This window comes from Bufo gargarizans, chromosome 2 (genome assembly GCF_014858855.1).
Source record: "Bufo gargarizans isolate SCDJY-AF-19 chromosome 2, ASM1485885v1, whole genome shotgun sequence".
Classification (NCBI taxonomy): domain Eukaryota; kingdom Metazoa; phylum Chordata; class Amphibia; order Anura; family Bufonidae; genus Bufo; species Bufo gargarizans.
The window spans coordinates 29819303-29843445 of record NC_058081.1 but is presented as its reverse complement, the minus strand read 5'-3'; the positions used below and the strand labels follow the sequence as shown (position 1 = coordinate 29843445).

Below are 24143 nucleotides of genomic sequence, written 5' to 3'. Positions count from 1 at the left end.
TAAATGATGAATACCAGGGGACCACTAAGATAATAACCCTAGGTCTAGTCCAGAGTGGAAATTTGTTGGTCATATCAGGTTCTAAGTGTGTATGGGCACCTTTCGGGTGGAAGTGTCTTGGTCATGAAACACGGTGCTGTCAATTACTTCAATACTTGACTCCAGTTACTGAGAACTATACAAAATATCCCAGATCTTCTCTTCCACTACTGGTGATTAGCAAATGAGTGTCGTCAGCTGTGTTGAATCCTGATAAATACGGTAAGAAGAATGGCCAGCAATGATGGCTTCAGAATATATGGTTATAAGGTTCTCTCCAGAAGACGATAGAAGTCATGGGATTTTTTTTTTTTACTGAGCTGCTTGTTAACGTATTCATGTTAACTAATAGGGCAGCTATAAAGATGGCATTTCATCATTGGCCTTGGGCTATACTGCCATATGAATGCACTGAATTACGCAATGTGTATAACCCAGTGTAGTCATGATATGATGCCTACTGAAGGCTGCAGTAGACATTATACTGCGGAAAAACAATTTACTACGATAGAACCGGACAGCTTTCTATTGCATGAAAGTTTAGTTCAAAGAAAAAAAAATCCTCCTTGTATTATAGTTCACGCCATTTTTTCTTAAAGTTCTTATGCCAACTACCATCTACTCAAATAAATTACCCCTATGAGCATACCCTGTGCTACACTTACTAAAAGCACCGCCTAAAGATAGTACAGTTACCCCCAGAGACATGGCACGTAACCGCTGGAGCACACATATCAGAACTTAGGGTCTAGACCAGGGGTCCCAAACTCGGCTAGATAAATGGGCCACACACAGAAACAGTTTGGTGTTGAAGGGCCACGTTAATTTCAGACATTATATATTAATATTGTTAATAGAATATAGAACCACATACCTATTACACCCAGTGCCATCTCCTATGATGTAGATGTTCTCTTTCCTCATCTTCTCCATTTGGACAAGACCACCATGACAACTTCTTTCTGCCGTGACTCGTCTCTGCAGAGTTTGACACAGACATCTTAGATTCCTCACTTTTACATCATCCTCCCCGTCCAACATTGTCATCCTGCTGCTACCCCCAAAACTGTGCCTGCTGTGCTCCCCAAGGTCCCCTAATACTATAGTGCCACCTACAGTACCCCCAATAGCGATTATAGCCTTTCATATTGTGCCTAATAATAATGCCCCACAGGACCCCAGTAGTAATAGTGATGCCATAGTGCCCCCAGCAGTAATGAGGTCCTTCTCTTAGACACCCCTACAGAGCCCAAATAAGTAATAAAGCCCCCTGTCCCTAGTAGTTACAGTAGTACCCCCAGTATTTGTTATGCCCCCTATAGTGGCTCCAATATTTATAAAGCCACCCAACAGTGCTCCCTGAAGTTCTAATGCCCTCTTGGAGTTATAACCCCCCTGTAGTGCCCCCTGTATTATTATATCCCCATGTAGTGCCTCCTGTGTTATAATGCCCCCTTTAGTGCTCTGGCCTATATTAATGACCCCTTGTAGTGCTGCCCCCTGTATTATTATAACCCTGTGTAGTGCCTCCTGTGTTATAATGACCCCTATAGTGGTCTGGCCTATATTAATGACCCCTTGTAGTGCCCCCTGTATTATTATAACCCTGTGTAGTGCCTCCTGTGTTATAATGACCCCTATAGTGCTCTGGTCTGTATTAATGACCCCCTGTAGTGCCCCCTGTGTTATAATTCCTCCTGTAGTGCTCAGGCCAATTGTCTGGGCCGGAAGTCGGACCCCAACTATCTGAGGATAGGTAATCAATATCGGAAATCGGACAAGCCCCAAGCCAGGTCACCTGATACTTGTGAGGGTCACATGACTGACGCCATGTTTAGTCCTATCCGTAACATTATTTTTTCCTTTAGGGAGAGGCTTCTACGTGGATAAAATATTAAAGGTCTGTGAGCGAAATTTTCAGTGGATGCTGTATATTCGAAAATTGTTCAACATCCTATTTTCTATGTAAAATAATGTTATCATTAAAACTGGAATACCCCTTTATGTTGTACTACACCAACCCTCCGGGATCCCTTGAACTAAGGCTATCTTTATCTCATATGTGGTTTGGTAATAAGTACTTTATGATTATGCTGCCCTTACTGTAAATCATGTCTCCATGCACTGACTTCCTCATGGGCATGTGCTGGACTTGCGTTTATACACTGCAGCCAATCAGAGGAGGCAGAGTTGCAGGGGGAGGAAGAGAGCAGCAGCCTGAACCAATGAAGAGACAGGAGGCGTGTCTCAGACTACCTCCTACTCCCTGAAAACACTGAAACTAAACTGTAGTCACACATCATAGCTCTAATAGGGATGAGCCAAAAAGCAGCAAAACAAAAAGGTCTGAGGAAAATAGATAGCATTGACCACCCTCTCTAGGAACTGACTCACATATCACTTTTGGAGCTCCTGACCAATCTCTTTAAAAATAATATTATGCTGTTCATGCAGAATAGAATAAAACTTTTACCCATTGGGTGTTATGTCCACAAAACTCACCATATATGTTATTAGGAAAGGTCTAAAGGCTTTTCACTTGTTCTGTTGAGGATCTGATATCTTACAGTTCACCAATACTAATGTCTTATCTCCTCCCAGCTCAGACCAGCCTCACTCTATCTGGGTCTCCGTCGGCCTCCTGGCCTCACACAGACTGCATCCAAGCGAATGAGCAATGCATTAGCGACCAGTCCTGCAGCTCTCGACTCCGTACATTGAGGCAGTGTCTAGGGGGGAGGGACCGTGATGTCCTCCTATCCAGCCAGGAATGCAAGACTGCTCTGGAGGTGCTTCAGGAGAGTGCCCTTTATATGTGTCGCTGTCAAAGGGGAATGAAGAAGGAGCTTCAATGTCTTCAAGTTTACTGGGGGATCCATGCTGGCCTGACAGATGGTGAGAAGAAGTCGTCAACCCCTAAAAATGATGAAAATTGTTTTGATTTGATCCTGTTTATGCCATTATGATGAACCATGCAAAAACCATGAGAGAAATGTTCTGTATGGCCCACAGGGATTGGGTGGCCATTTAAGCATTAGGGCAGTGCCTATGGCCAATAGAGGTCTGTAGCCCCTGAGTCAGTTACAGCACTCCTAAAAGTGGTATTCTATCCAAAACATGTTTCACCTATCCATTGGATCGTAGATAAATGTTAACTAGATGGGGGTCCAACTGCTGGGCCCCCAATGGTGGCATCCGCAGTGTCCTCTTGAATAGAGCGTTTGCAGAACATATTCAACTGCTCCATTCAAGCTCTCTCTTACTGTGGTTGTGCAATTTGTGAGGGTGCAGCGACCCATCAGGAAATGCGTGGAAGATGGGAGTGGTAGTTGCTATGAGCTGGCAGTGGTAGTTACAGTTCACCGTGGCCATCTCCATACTGGTGTCCCCTGGGACCTTGCAGTGACTAGAGGGTGCACCCTTTCTTCCCTCAGGGAGTTGGGGCTCCTGCTTGGTAGTAGTTAGGGTGCCTTTGGCATTGTTTGTTTGCCTGGGTGCAGGGCAGGTAATAAATAGAAATAATGAGGGTTGTATTAATGAGGGTTGTAAACTTCAGCAATTCCCGTCTGAGGGGTGCAGATTTGAGATATGGTGGGCCAAACCATCTCAGAGTGCGGAGGGGTGCGTTTGAAATGTTCCCTCTCTCAACAGTAAGGTCTCTTTGCCATAAACATGCATAATACCTTGCTGTCTGACTCCAATGCACTGCCTTGCGGGTTCTAGACCTTCTAACTTCCTTCTCTCAGGAACACTTTTGTGGTAAAGGTGCTTCCTTGGCTGTATAAGTCTTAAAGATGATCATTCACTGAGCTCAGCCCTAGCTCTGAGGAGACTGCACATGTCTTCACTTTTCCTTATGCAGAACTAGAGATCACCAATCAAGGGGGCAGACCTAGGTTAATATCCTGGCAACCCAACACAGTCAGCCAAGAATTTAACTTTTAATTGTCCATACAATGCCATTAGATATACAAACATAGCAAATCACAACATTTAACTTAGCAATGTCATATTATAGGCGCAATTAACCCTTTTCATTAACTATGTTCTGGGCTACTGCAGGGAATGGGGCTGTGTACCTCATCAGTCCACTCCCAAATCTAACACATATCACCTGTGATATCTAGTGGATAGATGAGAAATGTTTTCGGCTGGAATAAAAATAGCGGTTTTAGGCATATCCCTAAGATATGCTTTAAATGTCACAATGAGGAGGTCTCAGTGTAGAATGATTTAGTTCTTTCACTTCTCTGTATATTATTCATAGTCATGGAAGAAATATCCATAGGCCTGTAGAAACCAGAAAGTCAAGGATAAACAAGATGATGATTTCTAGAGGGACAGGAAAGGGAAATGTTTGGAAATGTAGGGAGATTTGCAGAGGAGAGAAGAGGTCACCACATATTGTACATTCATCATCTGACTATTGTAAAAAGCCAAAATAATTGTAACTTGTCTTCCCAGGAGATGAATTTTATGAAACGTCGCCATATGAACCAATGACCTCCCGTTTATCAGACATCTTTCGCCTGGCATCGATCAACTCTGGTGAGTGACAGTAAAGGGGCCCCTCGTATAAAAATTACTAAAGCATCTAATTCAACATCACATTGCTCCGAAGCTTTCAAATCTGATAATCATGACTGATGCAAGAATCACACATGTATCAACTAATGGATTGGAAAACAGTGAAGAGCAATGACCGTAAAGGAACATGTGGATTGTGTATCTCTGAACCACAGAAATGTGAAGCAATGTTCTTAAAAAACATGGTGTGTGAACCATGTAATAGATTATTTAAAGTGTACCTCAAAACAAGCATAGATAAGAAACCAAAGAGGAGATGGCTGATCAGATTACAGTTGCCCATAGAAATCTATGGAGAGCAGAGGCAGAAGGAGGGAGTAGGACCAAGACACTAGTTGCTATGATGTCTTAGATACAAGGCACAAAGAAAAGAGGAGATCCTGATCCCCTGTCTTTCAGGAGGACATTCTACAGCAGAACTGAGCAGTGTAGATGGGAATCCAGCACTGGGTGAGATAGAAAACTTAGTAGCATAATCAGCAGCTTTTTCTGTGTGTCTCTCCCTGCAGCTGCGTCATCCTCTCCCTTGCCTCTTCTTACTCTTCTGTGGGCAACATGTCATCTAATCTCTGAAAGGCAGTCTCCTCTATGAAAATCAGTGAAATCAGAATGAGTTAACAGTTAAGGAGGTAGGGGAGGAAAGGAGCCTCATTAGTGGAGAAAGAGGCACATTTCTCTAATAACATTAATTATAAAGTTTCTTATCTTCACTACTACCATTGATTTATGGACCGTTGTTTATAATCGGAGGTACACTTTAAACTCCAGTTTAAAAAAAAAGAGTATCTAAGGGTACTTTCACACTAGCGTCGCTGGATTCCGGCAGGCAGTTCCGGCGCCGGAACTGCCTGCCGGATCCGGCAATCTGTATGCAAATGGCTACCATTTGTAGACCGATCCGTGCTCACAAATGCATCGCAATACCGGATCCGTCTCTCCGGTTGTCATCCAGAAAAACAGATCCGGTATTTATCTTTTTCACATTTTTAAAGGTCTGCTCATGCACAGAACGCAAAACCGGATCCGTTTTTCCGGAACACTTAGGGTCAGATCCGGCATAAATGCACTTTAATGTAAAATAATGCCGGATCCAACATTCCGGCAAGTGTTCCGGAATTTTGGACGGAGAAAATGCCGCAGCATGCTGCGGTATTTTCCCCGTCCAAAAACCGTACAGTGAATGAACTGATGACATCCTGATGCATACTGAACAGATTGTCCTCCATTCAGAATGCATTAGGATAAAACTGATCAGTTTTTTTCCGGTATTGAGCCCCTGGGACGGAACGCAATAGCGGAAAAGAAAAACGTTAGTGTGAAAGTAGCCTGAATGAAAAGTTCTGCACTTTTTCAAATGCCTGGTTCCTTACAGTATTCAGTACTTCTAGAAGATAAAACTCATATTAAGAGAGACCTTAGTAGTGGCATTGCAACAAGGGCTTGCTATTGCACCACAGTAAATACCTGAGCTCCAGTTTGTGAATGGCAAAATGGGGCTTCTGTAGCCTGAGGGCAAGGTTGTACTGGTCCATCAGAGTAGCTAAGCATCCTCTGGTGGACCCAGGTTCTGACACAAGAATCAGGGCCAACTGAAGACAACCACATTTGAAGGTGTGTGCATAGTGATAACAACAAAGATTATGATGAAGTTAAGGGAAGGTCTTAATGTTATGTAGATATGGAGGAATTATCTTCTTTATTATGAAGACTCTCTCTTGTATTATACCCCACAGGCACAGAAGCATCTAACATGAAGCAAAATGCCTGCTTGGATGCCGCTAAATTCTGTAATGTGAATGATACCTGTAAGAGATTACGTTCCACCTTCATCGCGGTATGCAACACAGGAGACAATGCGCCATGTTTACGTCGCAAGTGCCACAAGAGCCTACGTACCTTCATGGAGCGTATCCCTTCAAGCCTGAGCTACCCCCTTCTGTTTTGTCCCTGTGCGGACAAGCCTTGTGCTGAGAGACGCCGCCAAACTATAGTGCCGAGCTGCTCCTTCAATCTTCCTGATGTTCCTAACTGCTTGGAGGTGTGGTCCACCTGTAGACAGGACCCAGTATGCAGGTAAGGTGGCATGCTGTACACAAGGGGTCTGACATTACTCACATGCATGTGTAAATGTCACTGGTGTGTGGGACTGGGTATGAAGAAATAATCAAAGGAATAGGAATTTTTGTATACTTCCTGTCAATCATTAGCTCCTTAAAGCAGGGATCTCAAATGCGTGGCCCTCTAGCTGTTTCAACACCACAACTTCCAGCATGCCCTGGTAGCTGTAGGCTGTCTGGGAATGATGGAAGATGTAGTTTTGCAGTAGCTGGAGGACCATGAATTTGTGATGTCCCTACCTTAAAGGGTTGTCTGATGTGGTGACTTTTTACAGGACAGTTTTTCTTTTTTTTTTTCACTTCATCCCCCTCCCCATTTTTCTAAAACCTTTTTTTGAGCGTTATTTTTTTCCTTTTTAGTTTAGTACAACCAGGGGATCCGAACTTATCCAGATCGCTGATATAATACACTGCAATACTTAGGTATTTCAGTGTATTATGCCTGTCAGTGTAAAATTGATAGGCAGTCTATTATGCACTGTCTCTGGCATGGCTATTAGGTTACTGTAAATGGGAGACCTGGAGGTCATTGCTAGGCTCCAGGCTCCTATAGCAAGCCATTGGCATGGTGGCACCCCTCAACTGTTTTGTGCAGGGCGATAGTGTGACAGAGGATGCCTCCTTTCTCTGATGCCTAGTGTTAGAATGGGGATTCAGCTGTATTATTTAGCCTGCACATTCAAGTACCAATCCATCCATACAGAGTGCATGCAGTGGGATTGCTTACAAGCACAATGGAGTCATTTATGAAGGTGATATGCCACAAAACTGTTGTAAAAAAGTCACAAACCTCAGACTTGTGACCTTTTCACTCCACCCTCACCACCTTCCGAAATGAGGGTTTGGTACACTAGGGGCTACCTGCCCCGGCAGATTTATCATCACTTACAACAGTTTTCTGGCATAAATGATCACTAAATTCTAACATCTTAAATGTGTAAGACCTGGTAGAGAAACGGCTGTTCCCCATAATTCAAACATTAGATTACCGTAACTCTTCAAGGGGTTCTCCACTTTGGGCAAACCCTTGACAATCATCTGATCACAACGTGTCCTCTTGCTGGGATCTCCAGTGATCAGCTGTAATCTGTGGGAAACCCAGTAGTAAGTGCTCACTTTCTCTTCAGCACCAAATGAAGCATTACAAAGTGTCCTTTAGAATCACTGGGTTGTCTGGGTAATGTAGGACAGGAATGGTCCTCCAGAGAGTGAGACGCTCTTTGTAACCTATGAATATGTTTTCTAAAGTAGACAACCTCTTTGCTCCTCTTTGGCATAACCACCATACAGTGAGCACTCTGGCCATTGAGTTGCATATGTTGTCTAGTACATGGCTCCTAGCAGTGATGAGAAAGTAGGCTTGATGTTTTACATCTCAATACCCTTCATAGGATATATCTCACATCCATTATCGATTCTGATTTTTCGTGATGTGTAGGTCCAGGTTGGCGGATTTTGTGACTAACTGCCAGAGTTCCCCTCAGTCTGTGAGCGGCTGTGTGCGCGATAACTATGTGGCCTGTCTGGGGGCGTACGCTGGGCTGATCGGTAAGTATCTGGCTTCTTCCTGCTTCTTCTCCAGTGGTCACTTAAGAATTTTTTATCATCCGTCATTGTTCTCTTTCCCTTAGGATATGATGTGGCTCTGAACTTCCTGGACTCGGATCCTCATTCACTTTCCATAGGACCCTTTTGCTCTTGTAGCGGAAGTGGTGACCAGGAATCTATGTGTGACCTGTACTTGAAGGAATTTACACAGAACCGCTGCTTACGTGAGTGAGGGGGATATGGCTACACCGTGAACCTATGGAGATTGAGATATGGACCACAATATTCTGTATTGTCTTGGTTATTTAGGCTGTGTTTACACTGGCATCATGGCTTTTGTTGATAATGGATGGCAGGATACTCAAAATGATGGATCCAAGAAGTGGACAGATCTTGTTGACCTCTAATGAGATCCATCATGATAGTGTCGAATTTTCCATAGTTTTTATGGCAAGATTAGCCGTGCATGCTGATGGAGCTCCTGATGGCCTACAGCCTTATTTTTCAAAACTATTTATACCAGTGTGGCATGCGTTTAATTCACATTTTAATGGGTTACTCACCATTGAAATTAAGGCCTAGAACAAGAACATTACGGCATAGCCTAGAACATCCGCACTGCATTTAATTTTTAATTTAAAAGGGATTTTCTAGGATTTTTAAGCCTTATTCACACATCAGTGTTTTGGTCAGTAATTTCCATCAGTGATTGTGAGCCAAAACCAGGATTGGAGCTTCTACAGACATAAGGTAAAGATCTGCTCCTGTTCTGTGTTTAGAGCCGCACCTGGTTTTGGCTCCCAATCACTGACCAAACACTGACGTGTGAATGAGGCATTATACTGATGATGTATTCTCTGGATAGGTCATCAGTATCTAATCAGTGGGGTTCAACACCCGGGAACCCCGCCGATCAGCTGTTTGAGAAGGTACCGATGCTTGCTATAGTGCTCTGGCCTTCTCGCAGCTTAGCCTAGACAGTGTGAGGTCACATTCATCGGTCACATGGTCTTGGCACACTTCAACCCCATTGAAGAGCGCTGGTTCTTTCTCAAACAGCTAATTGGCGGTGGTCCTGGGTGTTGGACTCCCACCAATCAGATACTGTATGACCAGAAGATAGGTCATCAGTATCTAATCAGTAGGGGTCTAACACCCGGGAACCCCGCCGATCAGCTGTTTGAGAAGGTACCGATGCTTGCTATAGTGCTCTGGCCTTCTCGCAGCTTAGCCTAGACAATGTGATGTCACGTTCATCGGTCACATGGCCTTGGCACACTTCAACCCCATTGAAGAGCGCTGGTTCTTTCTCAAACAGCTAATTGGCGGGGGTCCCGGGTGTTGGACCCCCACCAATCAGATACTGTATGACCAGAAGATAGGTCATCAGTATAAAAGTCTCTGAAAACCCCTTAAAGGTAATCTGTCAATCCGATTTTGGACCATTATCTACAGTAATACATGAGTAGTACTGCAGGTAAGGAGGGCGGATTACTATTTTTTATTTTCCTACTGCCCCCCGTACCCCCGCTGTCAGCGCTCAGAGCTGCATTGAAATACATTGTCAGGACTGCTGCGCATGGGCCTAGGAGTCCTCTCCATTATGTCAGAGTACCACAGCAGTCCGGACTGTGTATTTCACTGCAGCTCTGAGCGCTGACAGCGTGCGGGGAAGGGGGGCTGGGACTACTCATGTATTAGTGTAGATAATGGTCCAAAATTGGGGGAACAGATTCCCTTTAAAGGGGTTATCTCGGATTAGGATCTACAGAAACAGCACAAAACATGTGTACAGGCTGTACGTGGTATTGAAGCTCCACTGCTTTCACATGAATGAGGCCCATGGAGAGACGCGACGCTGTTTCTGTATAAAATATCTCCTTTTTCTTATACCGATGTAAACTGCTTTAAAGGGGAAACCCAGTGAAAGGTTTCCTATTTGTCACATATAGAGGGGAGATCTCCCATCATCAGTACTTGGTGATTTCCCCTTTAAATGCAGACGATCTATTTATCGCAGATTACAGCAGTGAGCGCAGTCTACGCAGCTGTTTATTTCGCCCGCCGCTCTACACAGTAAACTTGAATACACAAACGTGAACTGTATGTCTCAGATGCATCCAGACTGATCTCTGTGACATTGAGCCTCCTGATAAGTCAATCTTTCCACGCAGCAGAATTAGAAATGCATGAAAGATCGCAGTCCGATAAAATGTGTTTGGGAACGCGCTCTCTCTAGATTTGCTTTAAGGCCTCATGCACACGAACGTATTTTGTTTCCGTGTCCGTTCAGGTTTTTTTTTGCGGATGGGATGCGGACCCATTCATTTCAATGGGTCCGCAAAAAATGCGGACAGGACACAGTGTGCTATCTGCATCCGTATGTCCGTTCCGTAGCCCGGCAAAAAAAATAGAACATGTCCTATTCTTGTACAAGAATATCGGGCGGCACTGTGTTTAGATGGGTGCTCGGTCAGCGGGTGTCATCTCAGGTAAAACAATGAGGAAGAAACCGGCACTCCAATTGCAATCAGCTGTACACTCGCTTTGACAAAGGCGCATGTATGCGCCAAAACGCGCGTCACTGCTGCATGCATGACCAATAAAGAAAACATCCTTCAGCAAATTGGAGTGCCGGTTTCTTCCTCAATGTCCTATTCTTGTCCGTTTTAAGCACTGTTACAATGGATTGGCAACAAAAAAAAAACTGATTGCATATGGATGTCATCCGTTTTTTTTTTTGAGGATCCGCAATTTGCGGACTGCAAAACACATACAGTCGTGTGCATGTAGCCTATATTCAGATGATTAATTTACTAAAGGAAAAAAGATGTATTGATGTTACAAAGAGGCATATCAGGTGGATAATGGTGGGGGAAACTCAGTGTGGCTAGATAGATAAATGATAGATAGATAGATATTAGATAGATAGATAGATAGATAGATAGATAGATAAATGATAGATAGATATTAGATAGATAGATAGATAGATAGATAGATAAATGATAGATAGATATTAGATAGATAGATAGATAGATAGATAGATAGATAAATGATAGATAGATATTAGATAGATAAATGATAGATAGATATTAGATAGATAGATAGATAGATAGATAAATGATAGATAGATATTAGATAGATAGATAGATAGATAAATGATAGATAGATAGATATTAGATAGATAGATAGATAGATAGATAGATAGATAAATGATAGATAGATATTAGATAGATAAATGATAGATAGATAGATATTAGATAGATAGATAGATAGATAGATAGATAGATAGATAAATGATAGATAGATATTAGATAGATAGGAGATGGGTAGATAAATAATGAGATAGATAGATATATATTAGATAGATAGATAGATATTAGATAGATAGGAGATGGATAGATAAATAATTACAACCCTACCCAATTATTTACCACTTGCTTTGGCAATGCTAAAATGTATTTAGTCCTGCCAATAAAGCTGATTTGATTTGATTTGATAGATATTAGATAGATAGGAGATGGATAGATAAATAATTAGATAGATAGATAGATATTAGATAGATAGATAGATATTAGATAGATAGATATTAGATAGATAGATAGATAGTGTCACGGAATGTGTACAGGTAACAAGGCAAAGCAACATGTATAAACGACTCGCTGGATCCAAAAACTAAGGAACCAAGGGAGACCCCTGCAGAAGACCTGGCACTTTCCCTGGCTGCTCAGCCTATGCAAAGATCCTAATGGTGGAGGTTTGCATATCCACGAACCTTGACTATAAAGCCCTGAGCACCCTACTATAGTGAGGGGACACGACCACCGGCTCCCTACACAAGACACGGAGGGAGTCAGGGTCATCTGGGATCCAGCAAACAGATATAAACATATAAAAGTACACTTAGCTTTGAAGCAAACAGGAGGACAGATCAGCGTGCACACACACTCCAGGAGGAAATATAAGCCGCCCAGAAAAGCATTCTGAGGAGGCATTTAAAGGGAAGCAATTAAGACATGACAGCTGAGAGAGGCTGACGAGAGGAGGAGCTGAATACCACAACACAGAAATTCAAGGAGGAGGTTCTGAAAGGCCTCTGTCAGAGCTTCTCAGCTGTCTGGTTGTGACAGTACCCCTCCCTCTACGAGTGGACTCCGGACACTCAGAGCCCACCTTCTCAGGATGGGACCTATGGAATGCCCTGATGAGACGAGAGGCCTTAATGTCCGTCACTGGGACCCACATCCTCTCCTCAGGACCATACCCCTCCCACTGAACAAGGTACTGAAGAGAACCGCGGACAAGACGAGAATCCACAATCCTAGAGACCTGGAATTCAAGATTCCCATCAACCATAATCGGAGGAGGAGGCAAAGGCGAGGGTACAATGGGTTGAACATAAGGTTTCAATAAGGACTTATGAAAAACATTATGGATCTTCCAAGTCTGAGGAAGATCAAGACGGTATGCAACAGGATTGATGACAGACAGGATTTTGTAAGGCCCAATAAACCTAGTACCCAACTTCCAGGAGGGAACCTTCAATTTGATATTCTTGGTAGACAACCACACCAGATCACCAACATTCAGGTCCGGACCAAGCACACGTCTCTTATCAGCCACGCGCTTATATCTCTCACTCATGCTCTTTAGATTATCTTGAATCTTTTGCCAAATAGATGACAAAGACGAGGAGAATCTGTCCTCATCAGGTAAACCAGAAGACCCCTCTCCCGAGAAAGTCCCAAACTGTGGATGAAACCCATATGCACCAAAAAATGGTGACTTATCAGAGGACTCCTGACGACGGTTATTTAAAGCAAACTCAGCAAGGGACAAAAAAGAACACCAATCCTCTTGATTCTCCGCCACAAAACAACGCAGATATGTCTCCAGATTCTGATTGACGCGCTCTGTCTGGCCATTCGACTGCGGGTGGAAAGCAGAAGAGAATGACAACCGAACCCCCAAGCGAGAACAGAAAGCCTTCCAGAATCTGGAAACAAACTGCGTGCCCCTATCAGAGACTATGTCTGAAGGAATACCGTGCAACTTGACAATGTGATCAACAAATGCCTGCGCCAGCGTCTTAGCATTGGGCAAACCAGGAAAAGGGATGAAATGCACCATTTTGCTAAAACGGTCCACCACCACCAGAATCACAGTCTTCCCCGAGGAACGAGGCAGGTCCGTGATAAAGTCCATGGACAGATGTGTCCAAGGACGGGAAGGAATGGGTAAGGGAAGGAGAGGACCTGATGGCCGTGAATGAGGGACCTTGGCACGAGCGCAAGTCTCGCAGGCTGCCACAAAACCCTCAACCGACTTACGAAGCGCAGGCCACCAGAATCTCCGAGCGATGAGATCCAGTGTGGCTCTTACCCCCGGGTGCCCAGCAAGGACCGTATCGTGGTGTTCTTTAAAAATCTTGTGTCTTAAAGCGAGAGGCACAAACAACCTCCCAGGAGGACAAAGATCAGGAGCCTCTGACTGGGCTGCCTGCACCTCTGCCTCCAATTCAGGAAAAAGAGCAGAGACCACCACACCTTCAGCCAAAATGGGACCCGGGTCTTCAAAATTCCCGCCTCCCGGAAAACAACGTGACAGGGCATCTGCCTTCACATTCTTAACTCCAGGGCGGAACGTGACAACAAAATTAAACCTAGAAAAGAACAACGACCATCTGGCCTGTCTCGGGTTCAGACGCTTGGCTGACTCCAAGTAGGCCAGATTTTTATGGTCAGTAAATACGGTAATAGGGTGTCTGGCCCCCTCTAGCCAATGGCGCCATTCCTCAAAAGCCAACTTGATGGCCAACAATTCCCTATCTCCCACATCGTAATTTCTCTCTGCGGAGGAGAGTTTTCTTGAGAAAAAGGCACACGGTCGCCAATTGGCAGGAGAGGAACCCTGAGACAAGACCGCCCCCACACCCACCTCAGAAGCATCAACCTCAACTATGAAGGGTAATGAAACATCAGGTTGCACCAAGATGGGAGCGGAAGCAAAACTCTCCTTGATATCAGAAAAGGCCTTACGCGCCTCTACTGACCAAGAAGAAAAATCTACCCCCTTTCTGGTCATATCAGTGAGTGGTTTAACAATAGAAGAATAATTCAAAATGAACTTCCTGTAATAATTGGCAAAGCCCAAAAAACGCATCAGCGCCTTTTGATTCTCAGGAAGCTCCCACTCAAGCACAGCGCGGACCTTCTCGGGGTCCATGCGAAAACCAGAAGCGGAGAGAAGAAACCCCAGAAATTGAATTTCTGGAACCTCAAACGCACATTTTTCCAGTTTCGCATATAGTTTATTCTCCCGCAGGATGAGCAAGACCTGACGTAAATGTTCCTTATGAGTTTTGAAATCGGGAGAAAAAATCAAAATGTCATCCAAATACACCAATACAAATTTTCCCATCAAATGATAAAAAATGCTGTTCACGAAATGCTGAAAAACGGCTGGGGCATTCATCAACCCAAAAGGCATAACCAAATTCTCAAAATGGCCCTCAGGGGTATTGAAGGCCGTCTTCCATTCGTCACCTTCTCTGACCCTGACCAGGTTGTATGCCCCTCTTAAATCTAATTTGGAAAAGACTTTAGCCCCAACAACCTGGTTAAACAGGTCCGGGATCAGAGGAAGCGGATAAGGGTCACGAATTGTGATATTGTTCAGCTCCCTGAAATCCAGACAAGGTCTTAAAGAACCATCTTTTTTCTTAACAAAGAAAAAACCAGCGGCAACAGGTGACTTTGAGGGTCGTATGTGTCCCTTTCTCAGACTCTCAGAGATATAAGTACGCATAGCGATCCTCTCAGGTTGGGAAAGATTGTATAAACGAGATTTAGGCAGCTTGGCGTCTGGGATGAGATTAATAGGGCAATCGTACTCCCTGTGCGGGGGCAAATCCTGAACTCCACTCTCAGAGAAGACATCCGAAAATTCAGAGAGAAAAGATGGTACAGTCTTAGTAGCAACCTCAGAAACAGATGTCGTGAGGCAATTCTCTCTGCAAAAGTCACTCCAACCATTTATTTGCCTTGCTTGCCAATCAATGGTGGGGTTATGTTTAGTGAGCCAGGGTAGCCCCAACACTAGAGGAGTCGGCAAACCGCTAAGGACGAAACATGACACATCCTCAACATGAGCATCACTCACAATTAAACGGATATTGTGAACTATGCCCTTTAATGACTTCTGAGAAAGTGGAGCGGAATCGATAGAAAACACAGGAATATCCTTTCTCAAAGCGCACACCTGGAAACCATGAGTTATCGCAAAGTGATTATCAATGAGATTGACCGCTGCTCCACTATCCACAAAAATCTCACAAAAAATGTTCTTGCTCTCTAGCGCCACCCTAGCCGGCAGGACAAAACGGGAACTACAAGCAAACGGAAAATCTTCAATTTCCGCCTCAATCCTGCCAATAGTAACAGACGGAACATTTTTCAAAGATTTTTTCCTCTTTGTTTCTTTATTATACCCAGAGAACTGCCTGAATCTCCTAGAGGGACAAATATTTGCCAAATGATTAATACCTCCACAACAAAAACAAACCCTCTCATGCGGGCTGAATCTTCTATTGTCAGAAGCAATCAACCCCAGCTGCATGGGCTCCTGCTCAGAAGGGGCTGACAGCGACTGAGACCCCTGCGCAGAGAATGGGACCGCTGCACAGTCCTGGGACCGAGTATGACAGGAAAGAGAGATCTCTCCTCTCTCTCTAAGACGCCTGTCAATACGAACGGCCTGAGACATAGCAGAGTCCAAAGAAATAGGCCTTTCATGAAAGGCAAATGCATCTTTCAATCCCTCTGAAAGACCATGGCAAAATTGACTTCGGAGTGCAGCATCATTCCAACCAGTATCAGCTGCCCAACTCCGAAATTCTGAGCAGTATATTTCTGCGGATTGTTTACCCTGGCATAGGAGACGTAGTCTAGACTCCGCCAGAGCAATACGATCCGGATCATCATATATCTGACCCAGGGCTAAAAAGAATTCATCCACTGAACGGAGGGGCCGTGCCCCCTCCGGCAGCGAAAAGGCCCAGGACTGAGCGTTACCCCTGAGCAGCGATATAATGATCCCCACCCTCCGTTCCTCATCACCAGAACAATGGGGAAGAAGGCGAAAATGGAGTTTGCAAGCCTCTCTAAAACGCACAAAATTCTCACTACCCCCGGAGAACGTATCCGGGAGCGAGATCTTAGGCTCAGAACAAGCTCCATGAACGCAAGCTGAACCGGTCACTTGAAGCTGAGACAAAGTCTTACGGAGGTCAGCTACCTCCAATGAAAGACCCTGGAAGCGTTCAGCCAAAAGTGAAACCGGATCCATGCTTAAGACGGTTTTGGCGGCTTATAATGTCACGGAATGTGTACAGGTAACAAGGCAAAGCAACATGTATAAACGACTCGCTGGATCCAAAAACTAAGGAACCAAGGGAGACCCCTGCAGAAGACCTGGCACTTTCCCTGGCTGCTCAGCCTATGCAAAGATCCTAATGGTGGAGGTTTGCATATCCACGAACCTTGACTATAAAGCCCTGAGCACCCTACTATAGTGAGGGGACACGACCACCGGCTCCCTACACAAGACACGGAGGGAGTCAGGGTCATCTGGGATCCAGCAAACAGATATAACATATAAAAGTACACTTAGCTTTGAAGCAAACAGGAGGACAGATCAGCGTGCACACACACTCCAGGAGGAAATATAAGCCGCCCAGAAAAGCATTCTGAGGAGGCATTTAAAGGGAAGCAATTAAGACATGACAGCTGAGAGAGGCTGACGAGAGGAGGAGCTGAATACCACAACACAGAAATTCAAGGAGGAGGTTCTGAAAGGCCTCTGTCAGAGCTTCTCAGCTGTCTGGTTGTGACAGATAGATAGATAGATATTAGATAGATAGATAGATATTAGATAGATAGATATTAGATAGATAGATATTAGATAGATAGATAGATATTAGATAGATAGATAGATAGATAGATATTAGATAGACAGATATGAGATCGATATGAGACAGATATATATAGATAGATATTAGATAGATAGATAGATAGATAGATATTAGATAGATAGATAGATGAGACAGATTCTAAAATGTTGTCTTATGCCTTCAGGAAATGCCATTTATGCTTTTGGGAATGGTACAGATATTGTCCACAAGCAGAACATCCCTCGACCTCCGCTCACCACCATCTCTTCAGGGAGTGAGAAAAGACACGTCCTCCCAGACAACCAGAGTGACAGTAACACACTGTATGAGATGAACCCTGACATCTGTGATTCCATCCCAGTAAGAACCAAAACCTGTAATTTATGTGGTTGATCGGCCGCTCTGATGACATAGACAGTAGTTGGGCGGCCTGTGAGATCGCTATTTATTTAGTAAATGATGGGAGTGCTTGACCTGCAGGTGACGTGCGATTTCTTATTACAGAACAAGAAGAATGACAGCTCACCCCACCTCAGGATCTGTGTCTCCGAGGTATTATGCCTTCCTCTTTACCATGTTCTAATCCAGAATATATCCAGTATATATATGTAGAATATAGTGGGCCTCTTCCCTGGCACCTCTTTGAGATGACCACCCAAAGTTTCATTTAAATTTCATTCTAGGTGCATGGGTTATTCATGGCTATTGTATGTAATGCATGGTGGTCTGGATAAGGGGCTGGCCTTCCCAAAGAGGTGGCCTTTTGGAGACGTTTCACTTTGTATGTATTGACATGAACTCCATTATCACTCATCTAATGTTCTATAGTCTCATTCAGTGTCAGACTGGGGTTCTTTGGACCACTTAAAGGAAATTATTCTCAGGGCCCAGCCCGTATATCATCAATAAAGTCTAATAGGTTTTGAATCAAAGAAATAGACATTAGAGGCAAATGATTATCTGTAGACATAGCTCCAAATGTTTTTTTTTTTCTACTGGATCTTTGGTGTCCACCATTACATCAGTGCCTGGGTTTATCGTAGGATCCTTTGGTACTCTGGTAGGCCAGTCCAACCCTATCTCATCCAGTGTCTTTCAAATGTTTTACACAATCATCCAAATCTGTTTCAGAAAATGTGCTGTTCTCCTAACTTTAGGTCAGTAGTGGCCAAAGCTGGTCCTCAAGATCTACCAATTATGCATGTTCTTCAAGGACTTGTAACTGAGATCTTTAGTGATGTTCTCTTGCACAAGCTACTATCTACTGCAGCTGGGCGCGGCCTTTGTAATGTGGAAGCCACATTCTGTTAGGAGATCTTGAGCATAGAATGAGACAACCACTATGCTAGGGACTCGTATGACATCTTACAAATGAAATGGTTTATTCATTTTGATGAGCCTTAAAATCCCATCATTTTCTATATATTTATGTACTTTTCTTTAAACTTACAGTATCTCAGTTTTATTTCCTTATCCACCATTCCATGGACTTTATTATTTTCGTTTAAACTGTTCAGATCATACTAAGAATGTCCTTAGGAGGTTATTTGCCTGATGGAAGTCAAAATAGTGCTCTTTTGGCCTTCATCAGGCCGCTGTACTTTGGTATACCACAAAAGAAGGCGTAGAATAGCATAGTATACTATAGTATTCCACAGGGGCGTAGCTAAAGGCTCATGGGCCCTGGTGCAAGAGGTCAGCTTGGACCCCCTTCCCTCAGTGCTTTGTAGCCAGGGGCAAAACTTTAAACCCCCCATGCCAAATTCTCAACCTAACCCCTTCCCTCCAGCCCTACTGTTAATTAAAGAGATACTTGGAAAACATTACATACAGTGTTACAAAACATACAGAGTAATACAGCACTACATACCTTTTACATCTAGGGTTGCACCGGGTATCGAATTCTCGATACCCAATTGATACTTTTGCACCCGGATCGATTTGATACCGGGATTTGCTATTTACTGATACTAAGTTGCGCTGCTGCGCAGCCTAGTATCACTAAAAGACCATGGCACGCACTGCTCTCTGCGCGCACCATGTTATCCTGAGCCGGCACAGTGGAGAAGGATGGAGTCCCTCCCTCTCTCCCCACTGTATGCGACTGCCGCTGCCACCAATGAGAACAGAAAGGAGTAGGAGGGGAGGGACTGTGGCCACTGCGCCACCAATGCATATAATTTATGCCTGAATACAAACGTAGGCTGCAGGTGTCGGCCATATCCCATACCCAGCACCCGACCTCTATGACTGTGTTCTGCGATCCACCGAACCACGGCAATAAACCCCTCAGGTGCCGCAGTGCGTCCCACCAGTATTATAGTCATTGGTGGCAGTTGCTCCAGGGTCCCCCCCTCCTCATCCATTGGTGGTGCAGTGGCTTCTGGTCGGTTACCATGGCAGCCAGGACGCTGCTGAAGCCCTAACTGCCATGGTAAGCTCCCTGCTGCTGTGTGTACTATGCACAGGACAGCAGGGAGAGTGTAAAGTCCTATTCACCCTAATAGAGCTCTACATGGGTGAATAGGACAAGGGATCTACCCCCTAAGGGAGCTAATAGTTAGTAAATAAAAAGTAAAAAAAAAAAAGTTTAACCTTCCCCAAAATATAAAAAATTTAAATCGCCCCCTTTCCTAGTTTTACATATAAAAATATAAACACAATAACAAAAATTATATATTACATATCGCCATGTCCAAAAAAGTCAGAATTATTAAAATATTTAAAAATATCTCCTATGCGGTGAACACCGTAACTGAAAAAAAAAACACGCAATTTACAATTTTTTGGGTCGCCTTGTCCCCCACCAAAAATAGGGTAGGACTGTTCTATTATGGGCTGGACATTTCATAAAATGCGTAATGCATAAGATTTTCTTTTGTGTTTTAATTTTTTTTGCATGGTATCGAATGATATCGAGTATTGCAATACTTTTTTATGGTATTGAAATCGAATCAAAATTTTGGTATCGTGACAACCCTACTTACACCCAGTGACGTCCTACTTTTACATTATTCTCCTTCTCAACACCCCACCCTGCCACCCCCAAAACTGTGCCTGCTGTGCTCCCAATTTTATGCTGCACAAACAGATAATCACCCTGAAAATACTAGTACCTGTCACGGAATGTGTACAGGATACATGACAACACAAAATGAATATACGACTCACTGGATCCAAAACTAAGGAACAAAAAGGGAGACCCCTGCATAAGACCTGGCGCTCTCCCTTACTGCTCAGCCGATGCGAAAATCCTAATGGTAGATGATCGCATATCCTCGTACCTCGACTGTATAACACCTGAACACCCTACAATAGTGAGGGGACACGACCACCGGCTCCCTACACTAGATACGGAGGGAGTCAGGGTCACCTGGGATCCAGCAAACAGAAAAACACAAATGAATGCACAACACTTATCTTGTAGAAGACTGAGAAGTAGGATCAGCATGCACACACACTCCAGGAAGTAATATAAACCGCACACTGATGCACTATGGGGAGGAATTTAAAGGGATGCAATCAGTACAACTACATGACAGCTGAGAGAGGCTAACGAGATGAGGAACTGAAAGCAAAACAAAGGAAGCTCAAGGAGGAGGTTCTGAAAGGCATCTGTCAGAGCTTCTCAGATGTCTGGTGGTGACAGTACCACGCAGAGAGTGCCCCGTTTAATAATTATTGGCACACAGTGTCCTAAAAATTACTGTGCTCAGCAAATAGTGTCCCTAACACTAATAGTATAAACATAATGTCCCCCAAAAATAATTGTGCTAAGCTGATAATGTGCCATGCTGCCCACCACAGTAATAGTACTCCTTAAAGTCCCACCAATAGACATAATTATCTGCCAGAGTGCATAGTGTTAACTGTGCCCCCGATAGTAATAATGCCCCCATTGTGCTCATACTAGTAATTATGTTCCCCGTAGCCCCAAGTAGTAATAATTCTCCTTATAATGTGTATCAGTAAAAATAAAACTTAATTACCCCCTTACCTTTTGGATCAGATCAGATCAGATCCTCAGATCAAACCCCTATATCAGACCTAAAATCAGACCCCCATATCAGACCTCAGATCATACCCCATATCAGACCCTCATATCAGATCCTCAGATCAAACCCCCAATTCATATCCTCAGATCAGACCCTCAGATCAGACCCCATATCAGATCCTCAGTTCAGACACCCCATTTCAGAACCTCAGATCAGACCCCCATATCAGATCTCAGATCAGACCCCATATCAGATCCTCCAATCAAACCCCCATATCAGAACCTCAAATCAGACTCCCATATCAGACCCCCAAACTGATATTGATGACCTGTCCTAAGGATAGGTCATTAATATATGAAAACGGGGTTGATGCTTTTCAGCCCATTGGCCACAATTTTTTTTGTCAGTTGTGATTTACATGATAGATACCAAACCAAGAAAATAACATTTCCAAGGAATAAAAATAAAAACCCATTAATGGGTAATATAAAGGGCTAGCTGGCCATGGTACAACATCTGGCCTAGCTATAGGACCTAGACTACTTTCATGAATTTATACCTATAGGGTGGGGTGCAAGACCACCACCTCTCTTTTCTTCACCATATTCCTCTGTGCTGTGCCCACATCCATACACAGCAATCTTCTGGATGCTGAACACGCTGTCACTTGCCAGCGTCCTTGTCGTTTCCAGATTCCATTCACACTTCAATTGCTGCAGTTCTGTCACATTGTTTATATCAGGACGACTATGTGCGATGAGTTGTTGTGTCACCATACAGCTCTAGATGCTGAAGTGGGTTGATCCTGCTCTGCTGTGCACCTCATATGGGGACGGTCACACTTATATTATCCATGTGCTCTATTTTGCAGTCACAGCTCAACGCGGAGCTTGTACCGGACCTAAGGATAGATGAAGGGCGCTCGGGGATATCTCGGCACCATGCCAGCGTGCTGTCCACCCTCGTGGCGCTATACTTCACCGCTCTCTTCTGAGAGGCTCTGACATGGACTGAAAACCTGTAGATAAAGACCCAACCAAACCTTCCATAAAGAGGTTCAAACCAGAAAGCTTGTGACACGCAGAAAGAAGAGCGGTGCTGAACTGATACCCGCCAGGTGCTTGGACATTACGGCTGCCTCTAGATACATAAGTTATTGGTGGGTTAGATACAACTATGGGATGTAAAAAGGATCGGGGACCTCTCCTAACTTGTCTGTTTTAGTAAATACTTGTACTGCCCATGTAATAGCAATGCTGAAGCATCTTTTCTTAGACCTCTGTATTGTGCCACACCGCTGATATTCCTGGGTGTTACCAGTTGGGGGTGTGTCCAATCAGTGCTGCCAGGGTTTCCTGGGTGTTACCAGTTGGGGGTGTGTCCAATCAGTGCTGCCAGGGTTTCCTGGGTGTTACCAGTTGGAGGGGTGACCTTGACCAGTCTGACACAGTCTAGTTGTCTCCTCTAATATTCCTAGGTTTTACCAGTTGAGGGTGTGCCACTGTCCAGCGTCTCCTGTGTTATACTTGGATGTTCCTTACCAGTCTGACAGAGTCTAATTGTCCCCTCTGTTATTTTTCGGTGTTAACAGTTGGGGGGGGGGGGGGGGGGGGTGAGGGTGTCCCTACACAGTCTGACACTATTCAATCAGTGCTGCCAGAATCTCATGTGTTAATACTGGGTGTTACCAGTTGGGGGCGTGTCTCTGCCCAGTCTGACATGGTCCAATCAGCGCATCCAGTTTCTTCTCTGTTAATACTGGGTGTTACCAGTTGAGGGCGTGTCCCTGACTAGTCTCACACAGTCCAGTTGTATTTCTTATTATTCCTGGGTGTTACCAGTTGGATAGTTGGGGTGGGGGAATTCTCTGCACAGTTTGAAACCAGTCAGTGCTTCCAGTGTCTCCTCTGTTATTGCTTGGTGTTACCAGTTCGGGGCATGTCCCTGATCAGTCTGACTTTCCTGGGTATTTCAAGTTCGCGTGGGGTGGTCCCTGGAGGGGGGTGTCCGTACATAGTCAGACACTGTCTAATCAGTGCATCCAGTGTCTGTCTATGTAGATATATACCTCTTTGACAAGTGGAATGGTAACACCCAGTTATTTATCATTTTATTCATAAATTTCTAGGAGGAATAAGAGAGAAACAGCTCTTCCCAGAGCTCTAAGAAAAGCTGTTCCGTTATTATTATATTATGTAGAATACAAGTATTTACTAGAAGGGAGAAGCGTCAGGAGAGACGGCAGCTCCTCTTTAAATATATGTATAAATAGAATAAAAATGAATATGGCGAGATAAAGGAGAAATGATCTGCAGGACCGTAGTGGAGCGACACTCTGCAAATTCCTGTTGGGACGAATCCATCGAAGAAGACTATCACGGAGCGGATTTTCTGTCACCTGAAGAAATATTACAATCGTAGTGACTTGTGCTGACCAAAGCCAGACAGAAGGAATAAATGGGACATAAAGGAGGAGAATACGAAGAGGATCCGTGTACAGTATATCTTTATACTCCTTCTGCAATTCTGCATTTTTCTTAATTTAAGGAATTAAAATGTATTGACCCAATGTCTCATTCATTTTATTATTGAACTAGAAAGAAACGGTTAGACATTGCCAAGGGGAGAGAAAGAGACTGCCGAGAGACATCCATCCTCAGATGTAATTAAAAGCCTGTAGTCATCAACATGGACATACATATCATTGAGAACCTACACCGCGTGTGGGCCTCTGCTACGTACACTGCTAGCACCCAATGCCCCCCAAACAGCTGATTGGTGGGGGTCTGACACCAAGAATACAGCAGATATTAAAGGGGTTATCTGAGGCTGGAAATGCCCCAGCCATACGCCCGGGCCCCTCACACTGATTTTACTTACCTGACTCCCCGCTCCCTGCACCGCTCC

The 24143-nt window shown here is 44.1% G+C and overlaps 1 protein-coding gene across 1 annotated transcript in view; it reads left to right on the top strand.

The window, feature by feature from the left end:
- Nucleotides 1–23805, top strand: part of LOC122929267 (GDNF family receptor alpha-2-like) — a 77757-nt gene extending 53952 nt beyond the window's left edge. The window contains exons 3-10 of the mRNA XM_044282784.1: nucleotides 2641–2934; nucleotides 4504–4587; nucleotides 6360–6699; nucleotides 8182–8291; nucleotides 8375–8515; nucleotides 17426–17601; nucleotides 17746–17793; nucleotides 22108–23805. Of these exons, the coding sequence (XP_044138719.1) occupies nucleotides 2641–2934; nucleotides 4504–4587; nucleotides 6360–6699; nucleotides 8182–8291; nucleotides 8375–8515; nucleotides 17426–17601; nucleotides 17746–17793; nucleotides 22108–22230 (1316 nt within the window). The 3' untranslated portion in view covers nucleotides 22231–23805. The remainder of the gene's footprint in view (nucleotides 1–2640; nucleotides 2935–4503; nucleotides 4588–6359; nucleotides 6700–8181; nucleotides 8292–8374; nucleotides 8516–17425; nucleotides 17602–17745; nucleotides 17794–22107) is intronic.
- The last annotated feature ends 338 nt before the right edge of the window (nucleotides 23806–24143 follow it).